The 24,828-nt window shown below is 47.7% G+C and overlaps 1 protein-coding gene across 19 annotated transcripts in view; it reads right to left on the bottom strand.

Moving 5' to 3' along the window:
- Positions 1-24,828, bottom strand: part of ARHGEF25 (Rho guanine nucleotide exchange factor 25) — an 86,690-nt gene that overhangs the window by 58,863 nt on the left and 2,999 nt on the right. For 5 of the 19 annotated variants that reach the window (XM_088662812.1, XM_060272157.2, XM_060272160.2 and 2 more), the window contains exons 1-2: positions 21,597-21,768; positions 14,160-14,295 (exon numbers count right to left, since the gene is read on the bottom strand). In XM_088662812.1, the coding sequence (XP_088518938.1) occupies positions 14,160-14,295; positions 21,597-21,692 (232 nt within the window). In that variant the 5' untranslated portion in view covers positions 21,693-21,768. Of the gene's footprint in view, positions 1-14,159; positions 14,296-20,601; positions 20,709-20,951; positions 21,049-21,596; positions 21,800-24,828 lie in introns of those variants that run through there. The other 14 variants (XM_060272162.2, XM_088662820.1, XM_088662826.1 and 11 more) reach the window with 11 other exon arrangements.

The following is a 24,828-nucleotide window of genomic DNA, read 5'->3' as shown; positions in this document are numbered from 1 at the left end:
CACATTCATTTTGTGATGTGCACAAATCAGGAGTGCTGCGTTTATGAGCCCCAGGTTCAAGTGAAACAGATACATGTGGCGATTGTCCAAGTCAGGGTGGTGGTTAAGACTGTCAAACTAGGACTGGGAAAATCCAGCTTCAAATCCTTGCTTAACCACGAAGCATGCCACTAACTCTTAACCTACCTTGCAGGCTTGTTGTGAAGTTAAAATGGGGGGTGGTGTATGCCACCATGTGACACAAAAGTGCTTGGTGAGTGTCTGAAATGTTGGCTGCATTTTTAAGCAGTCCCAGTCCATTGCATGGTCTGTTAATTCTTCTTTTCATAACAAAGACACAGAACCCCTACCTCATTCATCTTTGGCCACCATGTCCATGCTTTCACACCGGGGTGGGTGGGTGGGTGGGTGGGGTGGGGTGTTGAGCTCATTCCCTGCCACAAGCACTGAACCACCCTCCCCTAACAACATGTATGGGGAACAGAACTCTATTTCCCTCGTGACCAAATGGATGGACTCCAAATCCCATCAGCCCTAGCTAACTTAGTCAAGACTCAAGGATAATGGGAGCCATAGTCCACCTACATCTGAAGGTCCACAAGTTCCCCCTCCCTGCCTTAGAGAGTTCAGCTGAAGCATATAGCCCTTATACAAGCTGCTTGAGTATTCACCTGAAGACATTTCCTAGCTTCTTAGAATCAGCACAATGCAATGGCTAGTGTTGGCCTTGGGAGAATGGGGTGCCCAGAGGCTAAATCTCTTCCCAGGGGCACTTTAAACCTGCCCAACTCAATTTCACATTTGTTGAGCTGGTTTACACAAGCAGCCAAATGAGGCAGTAGAACTCTGGGGAGGCTGAATTCAGATTTCAATAAAAGCAAACACATTTTTAATGTTATCTTTCATTTTTATATATATAAAAAACTCCCAGTAAATAGAAAACTAGCACATCAAGAAATAGGTTTGGGCAGAACCTTTTCCCCCTTGTGCATTTTACTTGCAGGGATAAAAGTCCTTAGATAAGGAAGCATTCAGAAAGGACACCCTTCACCTGAAATTTGATGTGGTACAATCCACTCTACCAACTCAGCATTCTAGGGCCCTTTTCTGTCACAGTAAATCCAAAAATATTGGGGGAGACAAGGACAGGCTTCTTGTGAGCATTGCTTTCAGGCATAGCTCAAAGCCTGGCTCTTTTGTTTTAAGATCCCAGGAATGCTTGCTTTTTACTGCTATTGATACTGGCAAAAGGCAAGACAACCAGAGCTGCCACTGACCTCACCTACAACTAAGAACTTGCTTTCCTCTCCTCCCTCCCCTTCTTTTTTCCTTGTGTGTCATGCCTTTTTAGACTGTGAGCCTGATGGCAGTCTCAGTACTGATTTTTGTTAGCTGCTCTGAGAGCCTTTTTGGCAAAGGGGTGGGGTACAGATGCAGTTAAATAAATTATAATTCTGGATATAAGCACCCTGACAGTCTTGGGTACTGGCCTCACCCTGTAGCCACATTGGCAAAGCTTATATTTGCTGCTGCAGCAACAAAAAGAATGCAAAAGATTAATTTCCAATATAAACATCCAGAAAGAATGAAAGGCAATCCACTATCAATAAACAAATTTACAATTGTCAACAATATTTTTTTCTAAATGATACAAATGAGAGTAAGAGCAAACAGAAAGGGGGGGGGACCAGAGAGCCAAACAGTTTTCTAATGTTCATATGGCCTTAAGATTAACACAGTATATGGCAAGTGATTTATATAAATGTAATACATATAGCTGTACATCATCCTGAGGTTTTATATGCTAACGATTCATGAATAAACTCCAATTTTCAAAGAGCTTATTATATGCTCATCAGTCGTCACTCCTCAAGCCAAGTTAGTAATGCTATGTCCCTGATCATAAACCTATTTTAGTTTTGTATTACATGAGCTACCATGGTTTCTTAGAAGGTGCTAAGAATGATCTGTTTGGAAGCTTTATTCATTTGCCTCCTTCCCCTTCCAAACTACAATTCCCAGGAGGAAATGAATGTTAAATTAATTGGGTGGCTGTTAAATTAATTAGGGAAAGGAGGGAGGCAAGGGAGATGACCAGGCTCAATGGAGCCAGAATGCCACTGGAACAGGAGAGTGGCTGGATGTCTGCTGATCAGTTATATTTGATGGCAAATCAGCTTAAATAGAGGGCAGCTTTCCCCAACCTGGTGCTTGCCAAATGTTGTTGGACTCCAACTCCCATCAGCCCCAGCCAGCATGGTAATGGTCAGGGATGATAGGAACTGTAGTCCAGCAACAACTGAGGAAGAGTAGATAAAAAGAGCACAGAAGAGTGGCGGAAAGAAGAAGCAGAGCAGCAGTGTGTGTGTGGATCGTACATCTGCTTTGGAGGCAAGGCAGGAACGAGAGTGGCCATTTTTCATGGACATATTTGGACAAAATAAAAAAATTCCTTCAGTAGCACCTTAAAGACCAACTAAGTTTTTATTTTGGTATGAGCTTTCGTGTGCATGCACACTTCTTCAGATACAGTGAAATGGAAGTTTCCAGGCACTTATGTAGAGAAGGGGTGGGGAGGGGTGGGGATGGGGAGGGGGGATCACTCAGAAGGGTGGTGGAAATGGGTGATTGACTGACTGATAGCTGTTGATGACCGCAAACGACTGCAAATGGTTTTGCATGAAAAAGCAAGGGTTGAGATGGCTGAAGATCGCTTATCATGTATAATGAGATAAGAACCCGATATCTCTGTTCAAACCAGGTCCCTCCATGGTTTTGAGCTTGGTGATAAGTTGCAATTCAGCAACTTCTCTTTCCAGTCTATTTCTGAAATTCTTTTGTAGTAAGACAGCTACTTTGAGATCTTGTATAGAATGTCCTGGGAGATTGAAGTGTTCTCCTACTGGTTTTTCTGTCTTCTGGTTCCTGATGTCAGATTTATGTCCATTTATCCTTTGGCGTAGGGTTTGGCCTGTTTGTCCAATATAGAGAGCTGAAGGGCACTGTTGGCATTTGATGGCATACACAATGTTAGAGGATGAGCAATTAAATAGTCCTGAGATGGTATGTTGGATGTTGTTGGGGCCAGTAATGGTGTTGTCTGGGTGTATGTGGCAGCAAAGTTGGCATCTGGGTTTATTGCAGGCTCTGGTACCAGTGTCCATGTTAAGTCTGGTGGTTGTATTATTGTGGGTGAGGAGTTGTTTAAGATTGGGTGGCTGTCTGTAGGCAATGAAAGGTCTTCCTCCCAGAGCTTGAGAAAGGGAGCGGTCAGGAACCAGAAGACAGAAAAACCAGTAGGAGAACACTTCAATCTCCCAGGACATTCTATACAAGATCTCAAAGTAGCTGTCTTACTACAAAAGAATTTCAGAAATAGACTGGAAAGAGAAGTTGCTGAATTGCAACTTATCACCAAGCTCAAAACCATGGAGGGACCTGGTTTGAACAGAGATATCGGGTTCTTATCTCATTATACATGATAAGCGATCTTCAGCCATCTCAACCCTTGCTTTTTCATGCAAAACCATTTGCAGTCGTTTGCGGTCATCAACAGCTATCAGTCAGTCAATCACCCATTTCCACCACCCTTCTGAGTGATCCCCCCTCCCCATCCCCACCCCTCCCCACCCCTTCTCTACATAAGTGCCTGGAAACTTCCATTTCACTGTATCTGAAGAAGTGTGCATGCACACGAAAGCTCATACCAAAATAAAAACTTAGTTGGTCTTTAAGGTGCTACTGAAGGAATTTTTTTATTTTACTTCGATCCAGACCAACACGGCTACCTACCTGTAACCAGAACATATTTGGACAAGACACTTTTCTTCTAAAATGCCCACCGGGTTAGCATTGTTAAATGGGGAAAACAGAGTCCGATCAGTTTGTAGCAATACTAAGCCAGGTATGCAGGAGAATATCCTTGGGGAAAGGGACTGAGCCACACACATGACATCACAGCCTTATGCTGGGCAGACACTCCTGTTTAATCTGTATCCAGCATGCTCCCACTACGGGTTTGCGAAGCCGTGAGCTTATGACGTTAGCCCCAGTCCATATCTATTCTGTAGTTTCTTGAGAAATAATGCATTTTTATGTTTTCTACCACAACCCGGCTTTGATCTGATTTGAAAACATAAGCCACATGAAGATATCCACACCCTTTCTCAGCCCTCTGGTGTGGACACAGATGTGTAGGCAGATGTGCAAATGAGATGTGAAACATTGGGAGGGCGTGGAAACAACCCTGCCACGTACTAATACTAATATTAAAAATTATTATTTGCATGCTGCCCATCTGACTGGGTTGGGATCATCCTATGATCATCCTATGATCACTATTGCTCAAGTGGATTAGAATATCTCAGCTTTGCCCTTTTAATTAGCTGGCTATTCTACTTTCCACTTGACAAAAACCTCCTGAAGGGGTGAGAAAAAGCCTCAGATAATGGATTCACCAGAAACACAGCAGGCAGCAGCTCTGCTATCCCACAGCAGATGCAGCGATGGCCATCTGCATCAAAATAATAGCTTCAAAAGAGGAAGGTGGTTAAGGCTATCAACGGCTACTAGCCATGCTGGCTGTGAACTACCATCAGTACCTGTGGCATCCTGCCTCTGAATACAGAGTGCTGTTGCACTCATGTCCTGCTTGCAGGCTTCCCATAAAGACATATGGTTGGCCACTGAGAACAGGATGTTAACACAACCTTGTTATTACCAACACACTCTATCGACAGAAAAATAAAATTAAAACTTCATGGAGGCATCCTCGGTCAAACCACTGGCACCTCTTAGACTATGTTATTTTCCGTGCTAAAGATCGCCGTTATTTGCTCCTTACCAGAGCTAGGATGAGCGCTGGCGACTGCTGGACAGATCACCGACTAATACGCTCCATGATGGCTATCAAGAATATACCTCAATGCAGGCTTCAAGGAAGGAAACCAAGGCGCAAAATGAACACTCAAGCCCTTCAAGATCCCATTAAGCGGGATTGCTTCCAAACGACTCTTAAGGACCAACTGCTTTCAGAATTCCCTGATAACATCGATGAACACTGGACCAAACTAAAAACATCCATTATCACAGACTGTGAACAAACTATTGGATACCAGACCAAGAAACACCATGAATGGTTTGATGAGAATGACAGTGAGATTGAATGCATGATTGACAAGAAAAGGAAGGCCTTTCAGAGATAGAAACTGTGCTACTAAAAAAAAAAAAAAAAAAAACCTATGCTAAGGCTGAGGTTCAAAGAAGAACCAGAGAACTAAAAAACACCTGGTGGATAAAAAAAAAAGCTCAAGAGATCCAGCATTTAGCAGATACTCATGATGCACAGAGTTTCTTTAAAGCCACAAAGACTATCTATGGGCCAATAAATCATGGCATATGCCCCCTACGCTCAGCAGCGGTAACACACTTCTAAAAGATAAAGAAGCTATTGCACTGCGCTGGAAAGAACATCACCAACATCTCCTTAACCGCAACTCCCCCGTAGCTGCTGAGGTCCTCTCACAAATTCTGCAAAAACAAGTTAGAGCTGAGGTTGCAGTATCTCCAAATCCGGGAGGGTTGTGTACAGCTATTAACCAAATGAAAAACCACAAAGCCAGTGGACCTGATGGGATACCTGCCGAAATCTTCAAAGTGGGCGGAATTGAATTTACACAACTTCACAAGCTCATCAAAAAAATCTGGGAAAGAGAAGGAATCCCAGCAGACTTTAGAGACGCCAAAATTATCAATCTCTTTTAAAAAGGTGACAGACTGATTGTGGAAACTATTGAGGCATCTCTCTATTAGCTGCAGCCGGCAAAATTCTTGAAAGGATCTTAGCAAACCGTCTGGTAACAATATCCGAGGTGACCCTTCCTAAATCCCAAAATGGTTTTCAGCCTTCTAGGGGGACAGTGGACATGATTTTCATCACTTGACAGCTTCAAGAAAATTGCAGAGAGCAAAACCAACCCCTGTATTTGGCGTTTATTGACCTGACGAAGGCTTTCGACACTGTAAATTGTAATGCCCTGTGGACTGTCCTTCTGAAAATTGGCTGCCCAGATAAATTTGTAAACATCATTCGGCTCCTCCATGATAATATAACAGCAACAACCGCAGATAACAATGGCTCTCAAAGTGAACCATTCACAGTGGGATCAGGGGTTAAACAGGGTTGTGTTATTGCCCCAACTCTATTCATTATTTTCATTGCCATGATCCTACACTTTGTCGACAGAAAACTCCCCACCGGAGTAGAAATTATATATCGAACTGATGGAAAGCTCCTCAATCTGAGCAGGCTGGAAGCAAAAAGTAAGGTTACCGTAACTTCCGTCATAGAGCTTCAGTATGCTGATGACAACGTAGTGTGCGCACGCTCAGAGGATGACCTCCAAACCATCCTAAATATCTTTGCAGAAGCTTACGAAAAGCTTGGCCTATCACTCAACATCCAAAAAACCAAAGTGCTGCACCAACAAGTACAAATAACCCCTCTGCAGCGCCACAAATTCAACTCAGTGGTGTAACGTTGGAAAATGTTGATCATTTCTCCTAGTTAGGCAGTTACCTTTCCACAAGGGCCAACATTGATGCCGAAATCCAGCATCGCCTGAGTTCTGTGCGTGCGGCTTTCTCCCGATTGAAGTGCAGAGTGTTTGAGGACCGGGACATTCGCAGGGAAACCAAAATGCTTGTTTACAAAGCTATTGTACTACCAACCTTACTATATGCTTGTGAAACATGGACCACTTATAAACGCCATCTCCAACTCCTTGAAAGATTCCATCAACGGTGTCTCCGAAAAATTTTACACATCACTTGGGAAGACAGGTGAACTAATATCAGTGTACTGGAAGAAGCAAAGATCACCAGTGTTGAAGGAATGATTCTTCAACATCAACTTCATTGGACTGGTCATGTTGTGCAGATGCCTGATGGTCGTCTTCCAAAGCAACTACTCTATTCCGAATTTAAAAATGGAAAGTGTAATGCTGGTGGTCAACAAAAGAGGTTTAAAGACTGTCTCAAGGCAAATCTTAGAAAATGTAGTATAAACACTGACAACTGGGAAACACTGGCCTGCGAGCGCTCCAGTTGGAGAACAGCCTTTACCAAAGGTGTCATGTGCTTTGAAGAAACTTGATCTCAGGACGCAAGGGAGAAACGTGCTAAGAGGAAGGCACGCTTGGCAAATCCACACCGTGATCAACTCCCGCCTGGAAACCAATGCCCCCACTGCGGAAGGATGTGTGGATCCAGAATTGGCCTCCACAGTCACTTACGGACCCATTGTTAAAACCGTGTTTATGGAAGACAAACTTACTCGGCTATGAGTGATCGCCAAAGAAGAGGAAGAGGAAGAGGAAGAAGAGGAAGAGGAAGGAGAAGGAGGAGAAGGAGGAGAAGGAGGAGAAGGAGGAGAAGGAGGAGAAGGAGGAGAAGGAGGAGAAGGAGGAGAAGGAGGAGAAGGAGGAGAAGGAGGAGAAGAAGGAGAAGGAGGAGAAGAAGGAGAAGGCCAGGCCAGCAGGGCTACTCTTGTTCTTGTTTAGGCCACAGCAAGCTTATGGTCAATTAAGGTTGCTTCTGGATGAGAAACGGAGGCACCAGCCCAGCTCCTGGCAGAACAAAACATTCCTCCCCAAGACCCTAATGCAGAATTGGAGGCCACCAGCCCTCTTCCAAATCCAGGTTGTTGGAGTCTGGCTTACTTCATACAACAATGAATGGGTAGCCAATGTGATACCTTCCAGATGTGGTTGGACTCCGACCCCCATCATCCCTGACCATCAGCCATGCTAGCTGGGGTTTCATGTCCAGGGCACATGGATTACAAAGAACTTACTTCTCTGCCCCGCACCCCTGGCACCCTAGATGTGAGGAGAAACTTGTTAATAGCAGTAAGACCTGGCATTTACTGGAGAACCAAGGGAGGCAAAACACTCATGTTCCCACCTCTCTGACTGCCAAGCATATGGAACAGGCTGGGTGCCTGCCTCCACCTCCATCCACTTTGAGGAAGGTCCGTAACCAAGTGGGTAGAGCATCTGCTCTGCATGGAACAGTTCCAGGTTCAATCCCTGGCATCTCAAGGTGGGCCTGAGAGCATAGAGCCACTGCCAGTCAGTGCAGATAATACTGAGCTGGGGGCGGGGGGGGGGAGGACAAACAGACCTGGCTACCAGAGTGCATAACCCACATAGTGCTGCACTGAATTCCACCCATAGTCTATGGCTCAGTACAAGGCAGCTTCCTATTTTCATCTCTGCACATAAAGAGATGTAAATGGGTCTGGAGTATTCCTATCTTGTTTTCCCCTTCCTGCCTGTTGTTCATGGAAACCATCCTGCAAGCTGTTAGTTATTCTAAGAACAAATATTCCACAGCCAACTGAAGCTTTCGCTCCTTCTCCCCATTCCTTCTTGAACTGACTCTCTTGCTTGGTCTTCCTGCCTTTTCCACCAATCCTTTTGCCTCTGCTTTTAATTATTCCACTCGCCTAATTTGTTCTGCTCGTTGCTATGATCACGTTACTCTTTCATGAATGTGTCTCCCTCTTTCTATCTTCATTCCCTTGTTCCCACTGGCTTAGATATCCCCCCCACCCGGCCATAAATAAATATATTTTTCTATGCCCGTTCTCCATCCTTTGGAAGTCTTGTGTCCCATAAAGGCAGAATCAAATCCCCAATTCCTTGACTGCACACTTTCTCCCTTGCTGCCTGCCACCGTTGGAACATCTGCTCCCCTTCTGGCATCTGTCTGGCTCCTTCCACTGTGCAAAATTCCATCTTAAAAAAATTGGCTTCTTCCCTTCATCTTCCTTGAAACTTGCCCTTTTCCCAGCATCCCCCTCATACAACATGTTCTACTCAGAATGTAAGCCTGAGGGCAGAGCCTGCTGTGTCTTTTTACTTTGTTTTATGTGCGCTGCTTGGTTTATGGAGGTCCCACAGAAAGGACAACAGCAACAACTTCTTGACGGTAATAGACCTTGAATGCCAACTCCTTTATATTGCTTACCCACACAATTGGCCCCACAAGGTGGTCCACTAATTTTGCCATTCTAGACAAGTCAGTGTTCATGAAATGTTGTTTTGCAAGAGTACGCAGCGGGCATGAGACCCCAGTCTGGATCACACCTCGGCAAGGGATAAGTAGGCTTTAGTTCCTTTCCTGCCCCCACTGTAGTCCTCATCCAGATCAGCTCCCACTCCTATGATTTACTCTAAACAAACAAACGAACTTTCACTCGAATTCTACTTGCATGTATTGCGCTGTTACTTGGACCAAGGTTGAAGGACAGAGACTTGCTCCTCATTCATCTGTGGTTCACAGGGTACATGAATTCATTTGATGATTGTGCTTAAGAGCCTCTTAAGACCCTCGTCTTGATCAACAAATGGACTGGCCAACATACCGTGTTTCCCCTATTTTAAGACGTAGTCATTTTATAAGACGTAGCAGGATTTTTACACTTTTGCGGAATTAAGCCATACCCCGAAAATAAGCCATACCCCGAGCCACCTGGAACTGGTTGCTGCTGTTGCTGCTGCTGAAGCGCCGTGCAGCTCTCTATCCGTCCTCGCCCTCAACTGCTAATTTCTCCCTCACACACGGGCGGGGGGGAGAAGCAGGAGGAGGCATAAGCACCGCGCGCTCGGCCCTCTTTCGGCGTCGCCAGGCGAGCCGCGCTGGGAGCCTCCCCACACTTCCCAGAAATTTTTTACACTCGAGAGCCCGGACGGGGAAACCCCTCGGTGTCGGGAGCCCTGCTGGCCCCTTCCGCGCTGCCGGAATGTTGTGGGGCCGCATGGCCCGAAGCAGAGCAGCGGCGGGTGACAAGCGGCGGCAGGAGCCGTGCCGCCGAAACGTTCTGGGGCCGCATGGCCCAAGGCAGAGCGGCGGCGGGTGACAGGCGGCGGCAGGAGCCGCGCCGCCGAAACGTTCTGGGGCCGCATGGCCCAAGGCAGAGCAGCGGCCAGAGGTCCGCTGGCCCTTCCGCGCCACCGGGGCGACTGACGGCGGTGGGAGCCCTGCTGGCCCCTTCCGCGCCGCCAGAACATTGTGGGCTGCATGGCCCACAGCAGAGCGGCGGCCGGAGGTCCGCTGGCCCTTCCGCGCCGCAGGGGCGACTGACGGCAGCGGGAGCCGCGCTGCCGGAACGTTGTGGGCTGCATGGCCCAAGGCAGAGGGGCGGTGGGGCGACTGACGGCGGCGGGAGCCCTGCTGGCCCCTTCCGCGCCGCCAGAACATTGTGGGCTGCATGGCCCATGGCAGAGCGGCGGCCGGAGGTCCGCTGGCCCTTCCGCGCCGCCGGGGCGACTGACAGCAGCGGGAGCCGCGCTGCCGGAACGTTGTGGGCTGCATGGCCCAAGGCAGAGGGGCGGCGGGGCGACTGACGGTGGCGGGAGCCCTGCTGGCCCCTTCCGCCTTCCGTGAGCAACAAAAAGAAAGCGAGCCAGCCAGCCAAGAGCTTGCGATCGCTCCTCCAGACCACTCCGCCGAGAGCCTCCGGCCAGTCGAGCGGCGATGCTCGGGCGCCCAAATGGGAAGAAAGACCCCCCTCACCAGATTCTGAGCGCTCCCTGCTCCCCGACGGATCGGGCAAAACCTGGCGCGCAGCGCAGGCGCGGGACGGAAGGCGCGATCCAGCCATTTAAAGCTGTGGCCGCCGCTGCTTTTTAGCCCCCTCCAGCTGTTTGCCAGTTTTCTGCGTCTTTTTTGTGGTGTGTGAGGAGCGCTGCCATAAGGCTGCGCTCCGGCCACCTTTCTAACCTCCCCCCCCCAGTTGTTTGGTAGCTTTTGTGGCGCATGAGGAGTGCTGCCATTGGGACGCGCTCCGAACTTTTTTCTACCCCACCCCCCCAGCGGTCTGGCCGGCTTCTCCTGCCTTCGCAGAGTGCTGCCAGCCCAGCAGCAGCAACGCCGGTCGCGGCAGGAGGAGGCAGGAACCATACTAAGACACCCCCCGAAAATAAGCCATAGGCTTATTTTCTTGAGTAAAAAAATTATAAGACGGTGTCTTAAAATGTGGGAAACACGGTATAAGGCTGAGGCACTAGTTGAGTGGAGCTCAACCTGTCCTGGATGGGGCTACACTCCCCCTAAAGGAGCAGGTGTGCACCATGGAGTTACTTCTGGATCCACTTCTGTCACTTGAGGCAAGTGGCCTTATGGCATGGGGTGCCTTCCATCAGCCTCCTCTGATGGCCCAGCTATGACTCTATCTGGACAGGGATAATTTAGCCTCGGTTGTCTACGCTCTGTAACTTCTAGGTTAGAGTAACTCCACATAAACCCCAGCAAGCATGACCAACAGTCAATGAGGAGGGAGTTCAGTAACATTTGGAGGATCAGACTTTTCCCACCATCCCTACACTAAAGGCCTACCCACTTGTCAGGAAGAACCACTCACTTGCACTTCCGTGCTGCCCATTTCATCGCCACCAGTTCCCCTCCGTCCCCATTTCCTCTTCCCAGTTCAATGTTGTTGATTTATCCTTCCCACAATCTCAAGTGGTACACAGCATGCAACTGATGTAAAAAAAAACCTCCCCTGATATATCATCTCAATTAGCCTTCAGTCAATAGGAAAGCAGCAATAACACAATGGCAAGGCACGATGCACAATAAGCCTCTTGCCAATATGAAGGTGTTGGCTACATTTTCAGGAGCACCAACCATTTCAGGCAACACAGCACAGGAAGACCCAGGAGGACCCAGGAGGGGGATTTGGATTGCCAAGATGACCAGCTACCTTTACTGAGACAGTTTTGGCCCAGGGGCAGCCTGCGGCCAACTTCTATGATTATTTATATTACCGGTATTTATGCTTCCATTACAACTGGTCACATGTGACAAGCTGACAAAACATGTATTTATGCCACAGCATGGAAACAGTGTGGGGAGCAGCTTTTAGGCTATGAAGTCACAAATGTGGGGAAAATCCCTTGAAGCCAATCACCAAAATGATGCTCTGAGAGTCAGATTAATGCACTGCAATATCATTCATACATGATTTAGGGCACAACTAGGGCAATTGGTAGCTTTCAGAGAAGAGGGTTTTTATAAACTAGGGAAACAGCATGGGGGTAAAGTATTAAATCTCCCCTTCTACAGAGCTGTGGTCTCAATTGGATTTGACACCCCGCTTCCCCACCTGCACAGCTGCTATTAAGATTTTTTTATTATTATTTTTAAAGCTGACAATCTAATCACAGACCATAGTAGCAAACTACACATATGTATACCTGTGTATAACAGCTCATCAGTTTTGCTTTGAACTGAAAAGCAACCTGGGGAGGCAGATGCTTTGAAAGGATGCTTTGCCGGCCATTTTCAACTGAAACATATCCCCCACCTCCACCACTTATTGCACAACAGGATTCCAAATGTCTGTTTGCAAAGACATAGGAAGATGCCTTGTGCAGAATCAAAACCATTTGTCCGCCTAGCTCAGAAATCTGCACCAGAGTTGGGGGCCCTGTGGCCCTCCAAATACTGTTGGTCCCCAATTCCCACCATCCTTGAGTTGTGAGTTCAGCAACAACCGGACGGCCACAGGTTCCCCATCCCTGCTTTACACTGGCTGGTAGCAGCTCTTCCAGGTTTCAGACAGGAGCTTACCCTACTTGAAAAGATCGGGAATTCAATCTGTGGCCTTCTGGATGCAAAGCAGGTACTCTACCATAACCACGAGCCTGGAGCCTCTTTTGGGAAAAGGACTTTGGGGGAAATACTGGTAACTGCTCTGGATAAAAGTGGCCAGGTGAAAAGTTATCACCCAGCTTGTGCTTCATGGCTTCAAACTGCCCTCCCCAGAGCTGCTTTCCCCCAACAGAAACAGCTGCATGCATGTATCTATTTATTTCAAGCATTTTTACCTCACCCTTCAGACCAAAAACAAACAAAAAATAGCTCCCACAGCAGCATATTTAGCATTCATTCATTCCTTCGGTTTATACCCCACCCTTCCTGCCAATGAGGCCCAAGGTTTGCAGATCAATAAGGCCCAAAGTTTGCAAAACACAGGAAAGGCCCTGCCCTGGGTGAGAGGGTTCCTTCACACTCCCGCTTGCACCCTGCCTAGAAAAGATGGGTCCAAGTGGTTTTCTGCTTGATCCTCTAAATGTCAAGGGAAGAACCACTCTTTCATGAGTGGTTACCCCACCATCCTAGGACCAGCTTTAGAATCTGTTTGGGAGGTGCTGCAGATCAGTGCCAGGTCCCAGGTTCAAACCTCCAGGAAAGGCTGGGAATATTCCCTGTCTGGAACCCTGGAGAGCAACCGCCAGTCACGGTGGACAATACTGAGCTAGATGGACCAGGCTAGAAGGTTCTGATTCCAGTGATGGAGACTGTGATGCCATGCTTGCAAAAAGTCAGAGCCCAGCACCTCCATTTAAAGGAGCTCAGGCAGGGGGGCTAGAAAGAGCCTTGGGGAACCACTACTACAGCCACAATAGACAGCACTAGGCTAATGGCAATGAATGCAAAGCTGCTCCACTCATGGAGGAAGCTCCCCAGGGAAGCCTGGTAGCTTTGGAATGAGGGAACATGCCTTGAGGCCCCTCCAGAGTGGTGTTCTTTCACAGGTGTATTCAGCAACATGTCGCTGATGTAATCACAGTGTATCAGTGGAAGGTGCATTACTGGACTGTCCATGCACCATTCCGCTTTATTAGATGCTCTGTGATGCCTCCTCAGTGTTACCATGTTATTGCCGTCTGGAGGGGCACTTTTGCACTACTGCACAACCCAAGCATGGTGAAAAGAAAGAAAGAAACCACAGAAGCGTTTGCGGCATGAAACGTTACAGGATTTCAGCAGTAAGCTACGGGACACACATCTATTGGAAAGGAAGGCTTAGGTCCGTCCCAGTAAACCGTATTGGACGCACAATAAACAGGGGTGCTTGGAGCACGGTAAGTTAAGGTTACCAGATGTCCCCATTTCCCAGGGAATCAGTCCCCATACAAAATCCATTGAAGTTGAAAAGTGTCCCCGGATTCATTGAAAAAAATCTGGTAACTTTATGGTAAGAGAAAATGAAATGGCCAGGCTGCCTCTTTCCCTCTCAGCAGCCCTGGAAAGGCTGGGGAGCCAGCTTAACACGGGACAAAGCATATTCATGAGACAGTGGTGCTCACCTTCTTCTATGGCTTGGGCTGCATGCTGTACTTCCACAGGCTGCTGTTCCCTGTTGTCCTTGGAGGAAGCCTCAATGCTGCTGCTGGCCTGGGGCTGCATCTCAGCTCCCTCCTTTTGGGAGCAGAGGTCTGGCAGCTGCAATTAAGCATAGCCCGGGAGGGGGGAAACAGTTCAGGTTTTTAGGGATGGATGTGTGCAAGCTGTTTGTTATGGGGAGGATCAGCCTAGGTCCTAGACCTAGGATATAGATCACAAGCTGGCGAGCAGCCACTAATGGGCATATTTTAGATGCAGGCAATTAGCATCGTTTGCAGATCATTTTCATTAGCAGGAGGATGCCAGAACTACAGTTGGCAGACATATTGCACTCATCACACCATATTCTTATTCAAGTTGTTTGTTGTTTCCCACAAATGAGAAAAATCTGAGAGCCTGGGGAAGGGGAGGGGAGAAACTTATACAGCTTTAGACATAATGGCAGCTGAAAAACATTACGGTCTCATTTCTTTTCTACTTATTTTGTGGCCAACTCATTTTCAAACATCTTCAGCAGTGAGGACTAGAATCTTACATTTAAGAGAATCAGTGCAGATAAGAAAGCTGTGATTCTCAGAGCCTTGCAAAAGGAGGCATCCAGTCCATATTTTATATTATGCAGATGATCCCAGTTGGGATGGGTTGAGAAAGAGAAGGGGACCTGAGAAAGAGGTCTTGCCCCACAGAGATTAAGAATGAACTCTCTTTTCCCACTGAATGAGAGAGGCCTATCAGTAGCTATTAACTTGAAAGTTAAAAGGCACACCCATGTTTTGAGAAAATATACTTCTGAATACCAAATGTTGACGATAAACAACAAGGGAATGCCATTACCTTCAACTCCTGCTTTTGGGTGTCCTGGATGCATTCATCTGGCCACTTTAGGAACCTAGCTGGCCTGGTCCATCTGGTCTGACATTTTGACACCCCAATGGCCAACCAGAAGCCCACAAGCAGGACCTGACGGCAACATCACTCTCCTGCCTGTAGTCTCTAGCAACTGGTAGGGTGAGGCAGACGTCCTCTGAAGCCTGGAGGCACAGGAGCCAACCCCTAAGGGCAGATGTCTCCCCAATAATATATGTGAGTGGGCCTCCCCTCAAAGGTGATGGGCATTACCATTCAAATGGTGTGCGTGCCATGTCTTGTGCTCTTTTATGTGGAGTGGGACTTACCTGCCCTCCCTTCCCATCTTTTATTCAAGTTGGCACTCCTGCCTAGAAGTAATATATAGCCACCATGACCAGCATCTGTTGATAGCCTTATCTTCCAGGCCAAATGGACTTTTGGCATGACTGGGTAGTTTGTAATTGCAGATCTTTATAATGCTCTTTGGAGTGAGAGAAGGAAGTCAGAGCCCTAGAGTAGGTTTTTGACCAAGCAACTGGAAGATGGTATGTAGAAACTGGGATGATACAAGAGGTTTTTACAGGTAAATAAGAGGAGAGCAGAAACAAGAGGGTAAAAGGAGAGCAAACAGATTTCGGCCAAAAATATTTTATTATATCCTTTGTTAAACAGTGAGCAGGATAAAAACTGAATCTATAAAAGGCTTAGAAAAATGGAAAAGTCTTTGCCTGGTGCCAATGGGCAGCAAAGTAAGCACCAGTGGACCTCTCTGGAGTGTTCATTTCACAACTGAGGTGCCATCACTAAGAAGCCCCTGCCTGGGAGCCACCTGACTCGCCTCAAATATGTGTGGAAAAATCAAGTGAAAGTGGTACAAACATGAGAGAAATGACTCCAACGTGTTGGACTCCAACTCCCATTGGGCCCAGCCAGTGTGGCCAGTAGTCAGGGATGCTGGGAACTGTGGTCCAAGACAACTGAAAGGCCACATCCCTGAGCTGTAGCTAACATCCATCAACAGTTGCATCATCTATGAATTCATGACAATCTAAGCCAGCAGCCACCACACCTTGTGGCAAAGGGTTCCAATAGGTTAAATGTGCATGGTGGGCGGGGGAGGGGGGAGGAATAGTTTGTTCTACCTGCCATGCAGTCTATTGCTAATCACTTGACTCTGTGGTACCCCTTTCACTGTTGTGGCCTCTTTCTTGGGATCTGACATCTCCTTCAAACACCTCCAAATTAGAATGACCATATCTGAAGGAGGACAGGACTCCTCTATCTTTTAGAGGTGTGGAGAAAAAGTATCCCAGGAGATACAGTTTCTCTCAGCACTCTGGCATAATACGTTAGAATGCCTGTGCAGCCGTTAAAATTTACAGATACTCCGTCCTCCTTTGTCTATTGTCACCCTACTCCATATAGCCTGATCTGGCCCTACCATTAGGCAGAGTGGACGTGGGCACATCAGGCGGAAGATGCTGGAGAGGCATCAGGGTTCTGGCATGTAAGTAAGCCTATATAAAGCAACCGTGCCCTTCAAGAAGCATATGCTCCACCCCATGCTCCATGCTGAAGGGTCACTGTCCCATCCAGCAAAACTCAGGTGTTAGAAGACACCCACCTGCAGCATCACATCAGGCTTGCAAATAGCCCCTCACCACCATCTGGTTATCCGCAGTGAGTAAAAGTTCTCCTGTAGGTGACTACCTAGGGGAGAAAGTTTACTTCTTTTCTCTTTCTGGCCAGCAAAATGCTACAGATTACATATTCCATGGTGGTAAACTCTGGGGATGGGCCAGTGTGTGTTCATCTGTGAAAGCAAGCATTTTCAAACGTGCACCTGGAAGACGTGGCTGTGCAAATAGGCTAGGAAGGATTTCTGTGAGCTAGTAAAGTGCTACCATGCAAGATGCAGTCCACTAAGGGTGGGGTGGGGGTGGCCTTCAGTAACTCAATGGACTTCAAGGATGTTCTCCCCCACCTGTAGATACAGAAAGGGCCTTTGGGCAGGTGTCCTCAGCTGTTGGCTTGGCTTACTGGCCAGACATCATCTGTAATTGCTGCTCCTTCCCCTGAACATTGCAGTATGTTGAGAATGCAAGAACAGGAGGGGTCCCTCTCAGTACCTGGAGGAGACCCCTGGAGCAGCAGTTTCTTACCTATTCAAACTGCATCACAAATGAGAAGCCGGCGCTATTGGGGAGGGGGGGGGAGGAAGACTGCTGAGCATTAGCTCACCCTTGGCCAACTGGAAAGCACATTTGTCTTTTGGAATTTACTGTACTTTCTTTCCTCCTCTCTCTCCCTGGTCACATCCATGCCATGCACTGAAATAACTATTATATCACTTCAACAGTAATGGGGCATCCAGAGAACCACAGGGGGCACTGTTTTGTTTTGAAGGGTGTTGACCTCTCACTCTCTAACAAACTACAATCTCCAGGATTCTCCAGGATGGCTAGAGTGGTATAAAGGTGCTTCGAAAGTACTGTATTATATAGATGTGATCTCTTGCTCGACATCTGCACACCATGGGCTACTGTCATTGATGCAAATCAGAAAGTGAAAGGGAGCCAATTTGAAACAGAGAATACATTTTAGTCAATGAAGGAACAATGTCTCAATGGAGGCATGGGTTTTTCCCCCTTTAAAAAGCCTCGTTAATAAAAATGGGTCAAGATGCCCATGAAGAGGCCCTGGAACAGATGACCAAGCATTCAAAAGGAAGTGAAATAGTAGTAATGGGGGATTTCAACTATCCTGTTATTTGTTGGATGTCAAACTCAGCCAAGAGCATAAGGTCAAACAGATTCCTCACTGGCCTTGCAGACAAATTTCATTGTCCAGAAAGTGGGAGAAGCAACAAGAGGGTCAGCCATTTTAGATCTGGTCCTAACCAATAGTGATGACCTGGTTAGTGGGGTGGAAGTGGCAGGATCATTAGTTGGGAGTGACCATGCTCTTCTGGAGTTTATTATTCAGCGGAAAGGAGCAACCAAGCATACTAAGACCCAAATCCTAGACTTTAAGAAAGCCGACTTCAGAAAACTTAGGGAAACACTGGGTGAGATCCCATGGACAGAAATACTAAAAGGGAAGGGTTGGGAGTGTGTTAAAAGGGAGATATTAAAAGCACAACTTCAGGCAATACCAATGAGACAGAAACATGGAAGGTGCCTAAAGAAGCCAGGGTGGCTATCTAAAGAACTTTTAACTGAGTTAAGATTTAAAAGGGATATGTACAAAAAATGGAAAAAAGGAGGAAACCACCAGAGAGGAATTCAAACAAACAGCCAGCACATGTAGAGACAAAGTCAGAAAAGCTAAAGCACAGAATGAACTCAAGCTTGCTAGAGAGGTTAAAAGCAACAAAAAGGGCTTTTATGGGTATGTCCGTAGCAAAAGGAAGAACAAGGAAACAGTGGGGTCACTTAGAGGAAAAGATGGTGAAATGCGAACAGGGGACAGAGAAAGGGCAAAATTCTTCAATGCCTTCTTTGCATCAGTCTTCTCCAAAAAAGATGTATTCAAGTCTCCACGGCCAGATGAACTACATCCAAGAGTATTAAAAGAACTGGCAGAGGTGATTTCAGAACCACTGGCAGTAATCTTTGAGAAATCCTGGAGAACAGGCGAAGTCCCAGCAGACTGGAGGAGGGCAAATGTTGTCCCTATTTTCAAAAAGGGGGAAAGAGAGGACCCAAACAATTACCGCCCAGTCAGCCTGACATCAATACCAGGAAAGATTCTAGAGCAGATCATTAAGCAAACGGTCTGTGAGCACCTAGAAAGAAACTCTGTGATCACTAAAAGTCAGCATGGGTTTCTGAAAAATAAGTCATGTCAGACTAATCTGATCTCCTTTTTTGACAGAATTACAAGCCTGGTAGATGAAGGGAATGCTGTGGATGTAGCCTATCTTGATATCAGCAAGGCCTTTGACAAGGAGCTCCATGATATTCTTGTAAAGAAGCTGGTAAAATGCGGGCTAGACAATGCTACCATTCAGTGGATTTGTAACTGGCTGACTGACCGAACCCAAAGGGTGCTCATCAATGGCTCCTCTTCATCCTGGAGAGTAGTGACTAGTGGGGTGCCACAGGGTTCTGTCTTGGGCCCAGTCTTATTCAACATCTTTATCAATGATGTGGATGATGGGCTTGAGGGCATCCTGAGCAAGTTTGCAGATGACACCAAATTGGGAGGGGTGGCTAATACTCCAGAGGACAGGATCACACTTCAAAATGACTTAACAGATTAAACAACTGGGTCAAAGCAAACAAGATGAATTTTAACAGGGAGAAACGTAAAGTACTACACTTGGGCAAAAAAATTGAAAGGCACAAATACAGGATGGGAGACACCTGGCTTGAGAGCAGTACATGTGAAAAGGATCTAGGAGTCTTGGTAGACCACAAACTTGACATGAGTCAACAGTGTGATGCAGCAGCTAAAAAAGCCAATGCAATTCTGGGCTGCATCAATAGGAGTATAGCATCTAGATCAAGGGAAGTAATAGTACCACTGTATTCCGCTCTGGTCAGACCTCATCTGGAGTACTGTGTCCAGTTCTGGGCACCACAGTTCAAGAAGGATACTGACAAGCTGGAACGTGTCCAGAAGAGGGCAACCAAAATGGTCAAAGGCCTGGAAACAATACCTTATGAGGAATGGCTTAGGGAGCTGGGTATTAGCCTGGAGAAGAGAAGGTTAAGGGGTGATATGATAGCCATGTTCAAATATATAAAAGGATGTCACATAGAAGAGGGTGAAAGGTTGTTTTCTGCTGCTCCAGAGAAGCGGACACGGAGCAATGGATTCAAGCTACAAGAAAGAAGATTCCACCTAAACATTAGGAAGAACTTCCTGACAGTAAGATCTGTACAGCAGTGGAATTTGCTGCCAAGGAGTGTGGTGGAGTCTCCTTCTTTGGAGGTCTTTAAGCAGAGGCTTGACAGCCATCTGTCAGGAATGCTTTGATGGTGTTTCCTGCTTGGCAGGGGGTTGGACTGCATGGCCCTTGTGATGTCTTCCAACTCTATGATTCTAAGTGCGATCTACCAAGATACTGGAGGACCCCAGTGACACCGCCCCCCCCCCGTAACATCTAAAGGGCTCTCTAGCCAGTGTAGCACAAAAAACCCACTATAGACAGTTCAGAACAGAGGAGGCCAGTCCCTCAGGGCAAATGGGGCAGTTCCCCAACAACCTCAGTCTGCCCTCAGCTAAGCCGCCACCTGCCTGCCTTCCTCCTTGCAACCAGTCCAGGAGGGCCCTTTCCTGACATCTTCATCCTCCTTAGTCTCCACATTGCCCTTGTAGAACTCAGCAGGGAGGGCAACGGTGTCAAAACAAGAATGAGTTGGCACTGCTTGTCATTGGCTCTGGCCCCACTTAACTGTTGGGCTCCCAACCTTCCACCCCACCAGCCCAACAAGCGCCATCCATCGCTGATTCAGAAAAACCCCTACAAAAACCCCACTGTACTGCACAAAACCCACAGAGGCCATAGAACACTGTCATCTGCTGTGAAAAGCTCTCCCAGTAACTTACCAGCCTCGTCCAATGCAGCCCATTTAGTTCTGCAAAGACTGGAGATTTCCGAAGAGAATACATATATTTTTAAGCCCAACCTTCCAAGCTTTACTTTTCCACTAGAGCTGTGCTTGCCCCACCCTGCAGCACTGCTCCACCCCACACCCCACAAGCTGACTTTTCCATCCCAGACTGAGGATATCAGTGCTGGGGGTGGGGGAGGCACAGCTCCAGCTTGGAGCAAAAGATCAGAACAGAAATCCCCAGAGAGCACATTGCCACATCGCTGAGTCCAGCAGCCTCACAAGGGCCAGTAATAATTATTAAATAACAAGCGGGGTGGGGTGGGGTGGAATGGGAACACTCACCCCAATGCCTAGGGATCTCAGCTTAGTCTGAAGCAGGGAAAACGGGAAGCAGAGAGACTCTCACTCTCCCTTGTCCTCAGGGCTGGAGGTGTCTGGAAGATTGAGAAAGGGCCCTAGGCAGGCAGGATTGGGAAACCTTTGATCTGGGGCCAGCTGCAGACTTTCAAAACAAGCAAACAAGCAGAAGTGTCTATCTGCACCACAAGGCACCCTGACACGCCTTAGCCAAGGGATCAGTAGAGAATGTTCCTTTGGGGTTGTCTGTGTGCTAGGTGCTGTACAAAAGGCCAGATGCAACATATTAGTTTCTGGCCAGGGAGTTTCAGTTAATGTATAGCTATACCAAGCCTCTCTTCCACACTGGGCCTGGTGAGGAGCAAAGGGTTTCTGACAGGACCAGTCTGCTTTGCTGAGGAGCGGTTTGCCATCCCTGCCACCCCCCACCTTTCCGCAAATGCACAGTCAAAGCATGGCAGCAGAACCGCCTCTCAAGCAGGGCACTCCTTCCTGGGCAGACCACAACCAACAACAGAGCTGGCCCACAAACTATCCATCTCCCGCCTCTCCCAAACATCCTCCACTCTGCAGTCAGGTCTGCCCCTTTCCTTGCCTCGCTGCCTTGGCCAAGTCTTCTTTCCCCCTTACCCACTGTTGGCTGGGTAGCGCCAGCGATGTCAGGATATCCCCCATTGCCCCCAGCATCTGGTCCGTGCGCCCCCCTGCCTGTTGTGGGGTTTTCATGATGCAGCGGGTCCCGCTCACCTTCTCCCACCGCCCTTGGCTTCAGAGCCAGAGGCATGAAAGGGAGAGAGAGAGACTGGGAGGAGACTGGGCACCCTGCCTGTGTGCTGGGCGCTGGGACAGCCAAGTAAAGACCAATTCCCAGCCAGCCCGCTTCCAGCTACCATAACTTCCCTTCTACAATCTGCTCCTTTCCAGCCGCACCCCTCCCTGCCTGGACTCTAAGCCCTTTATCTCTTTAACATCATCTTTATTTACACTGGGAAGATCCAGCCTCCTAGATAGCAATGGATTAGGGCCAGGGAGGGGCAGAGAGGACACTACGGACAAAGCCTGAGTGCTTAGCCAGGGCTGGAAGCTCAGTCTATATATGGGAAAAAATCGATAGCGCTGTGGTAGAGGGAGCAACAGCAGAAGGGGCAAACCAGCTAGCCCTAGGAAACTGCAGGACTCACACACAGGAACTAGCTTAAATAAAACACGGAGGGAGCTTAGTTAACTGTAAACCCTGAAATTTGGATCCCCGCCAAACCTTTCCTCGGTCTTGTAATCGTTTTGTGCAAAACACTGGCACAGGTTTGAAGTGAATCAGACAAGTATTGCTTTCTGGGTGTTAACTACAAAACCCTGGTTTGAAGTATCAATTACTCAGTTTGGGAGGCCACAGAAAACATGGGGCTCACCCTACAAAACCCTACAATCTGACAACAAAACCCTACAAAGGGTTTGGAAGGGATCCCAAATTTGGGGGTTTGTAGTTAATGAAGCTTATTGGGGATTGCAGCAGAGGTGGGAGGAAAAAGAAGGTGGCAAAAACCAGGCATTTAATGATTCAGCCCAGGTTGCACTGAGACCCATGCAGGCAGCATTGTCTTGCTGCTTCTCAGTCCTGTCGTTGGCCACAAGGGGAATGTGTCCAGGAGAACAGGTGGCCATGTAGCTGGTTGCCAGATGCAGCTGAGCAATCATTCTTTTACAACATGCCTGGAGGTCCTCCAGAAGATGCTGGACTACAGCTCCATCATGCCTGAGGAGTAGGGGCCTCACAATGTCTGCTGGGCCACAGGTTCCTCTCCCCTGTTGTATAGCCCAGAAAGGAAAGCAAGCCGTTGTAGTCTGCCATTACTTCCTCCACCAAATAGCACTGCAGTTGGGCCCCAGACAGCCATTTAAACCCCCTCTGCCAGAATCACTGGAAGAGCAATTTCGCAGCAGCTCAACAAATTGCTGGATCTACTACCCACAAACTAAACTGGATTGCAGGAATCTAGACCAAGAGCCTCCTCTTCCCTTTCTTCTAGAACAGGCCAATACAACAGCTTGAGGGTGGCTATCGCACACAACAAGAAGGGATTGGCAAAGAACTTGTGGTGCACTATTGAGCAGCCTGAGATGCTTCAGGGGGTGGGGAGCATCTGTTTTCTCCACCTGCATCCAGAATAGCACCTTATGCTATGTATTACATCACCTCTTGGATGCATTACATCTAAAAGGACCAGTTATGGTCAGGGGGCATTTATTGCATCATCAGAATAGCAACAGCCAAGATTAGGTCACTTTGTTCCCTGTTGCTCTTTTTAATCTATGTGCATGTTTACTCAGGAGTAAATCTAACAGGGGCTAATGGGGCTTGATCCAAGTAAGTATGCATAGAACTTCAGCTCAATGTTACATTCAGAGAGAAGGAAGATTTAGGCTGTGTACACACCACACATTTAAAACACATCTCACTGCCCACCAAGAATTCTGGGAACCGCAGTTTACCCCTTCACAGAGCTACAATTCCCAGCACCCTAAACAAACTACAGTTCCTAGCATTGTTTGTGGGGCACGTGCTTTAAATGTATGGCCTATATGCCACATCCCATCCCCACCCTGTTCCCTAGCATTATCATATGGGGGCCACTATGCCTTCTTTGCTGATGTCCTTAGTTTAAAGGGTTATAATAATGGCAATGATTACTTCTTGTAGTCTTTTCTCATTTGGGGGGTTTGCCCTACCTCCCCACCTCCCAAGGGCACCCTTACCACTGTGCAGATTCACCCAAAGTTCTCTTTTCTATATTCTCTAAGGAGCAGCTTCTGCAACTGCCCTGCCTCTTTGCATCTGCAATGCAATTACGGTACTGCAAGAGCCACCTCTGCTTCCTTTCTCTGTTGCCCACTATAGCCCTGCAAATACGGTAATGGGGCTCCCCCCATCATTCCACTCCCCCTTGCGGGATGTTCATTTCCTGTAGTTTTTCATTCCCACTTTCCAGAGAGACAAAACACATTTCTGGAGCCAAAATGCAAAGCATGAGCCATGAGTGAGAGGGGGGAGCCTTGAGGGATCGGAGCAGCAGTACCCCTCTCCCACCCCCTTGCCACGCAGCCACTAAATTCTGACCCCACCCCAGCCAGCCTAGCAAGGCTCTCTGAGTAGCTTCTCTCCCTTGCATAGCTCGGGTCCTGCCTTAAGGTTCCCATTCCAGTTCTGAACCCCCTAGCCTGCCTCTTGTGCTAAATACACAAAGACTGCCCCCCTCCCCTTGGAATTAGCACCAAAGAGCCCCCTCTTTTCCCCCTTCAGCAACCAGCTCCTCGCCCTGTAACAACAGCACATGCTGACAACAGTCGCTTCCTAGGATTAGGCGTCCAGCAGGGCTGATGCCCAGAATCACCAGGCTTGCCTTTGCAGCCACCAGCACTTGGGGGGGGGGATTATTTATTTGATTGATTGATTGATTGATGATTATTTCTGTACTGCCCTTCATTTGAAGATCAGAGATCAGGTGGTTTACAATTTGACACATACCATAACACAAAAACAGCACCCCTCCCCCACATATTCTTATTTACGTCCTGCCCTTACCTAAGGCCAGGCTGGTAAACCTGTAGCGCAGTGTTTCCCAACCAGTGTGCCTCCAGATGTTTTGGGACTACAACTCCCATCATTCCTGACCACTGGTCTTGCTAGCTAGGGATGATGGGAGTTGTAGTCCCAAAACATCTGGAGGCACACTGGTTGGGAAACACTGCTGTAGCGCTCCAGAAGTTGCTAGACTAAGACTACAATTCCCATCATCCCTGACCATTGCCAGGGCATCTGGGAGTTGCAGTCCTACAAGATTTAGAAGGCCACACAGTGCCATTC

This window comes from Zootoca vivipara, chromosome 2, assembly GCF_965207765.1.
Source record: "Zootoca vivipara chromosome 2, rZooViv2.hap1.1, whole genome shotgun sequence".
Taxonomy (NCBI): Eukaryota; Metazoa; Chordata; class Lepidosauria; order Squamata; family Lacertidae; genus Zootoca; species Zootoca vivipara.
Note: the sequence above shows the minus strand (reverse complement) of the source record. Positions and strands in the feature narration are given on the sequence as shown.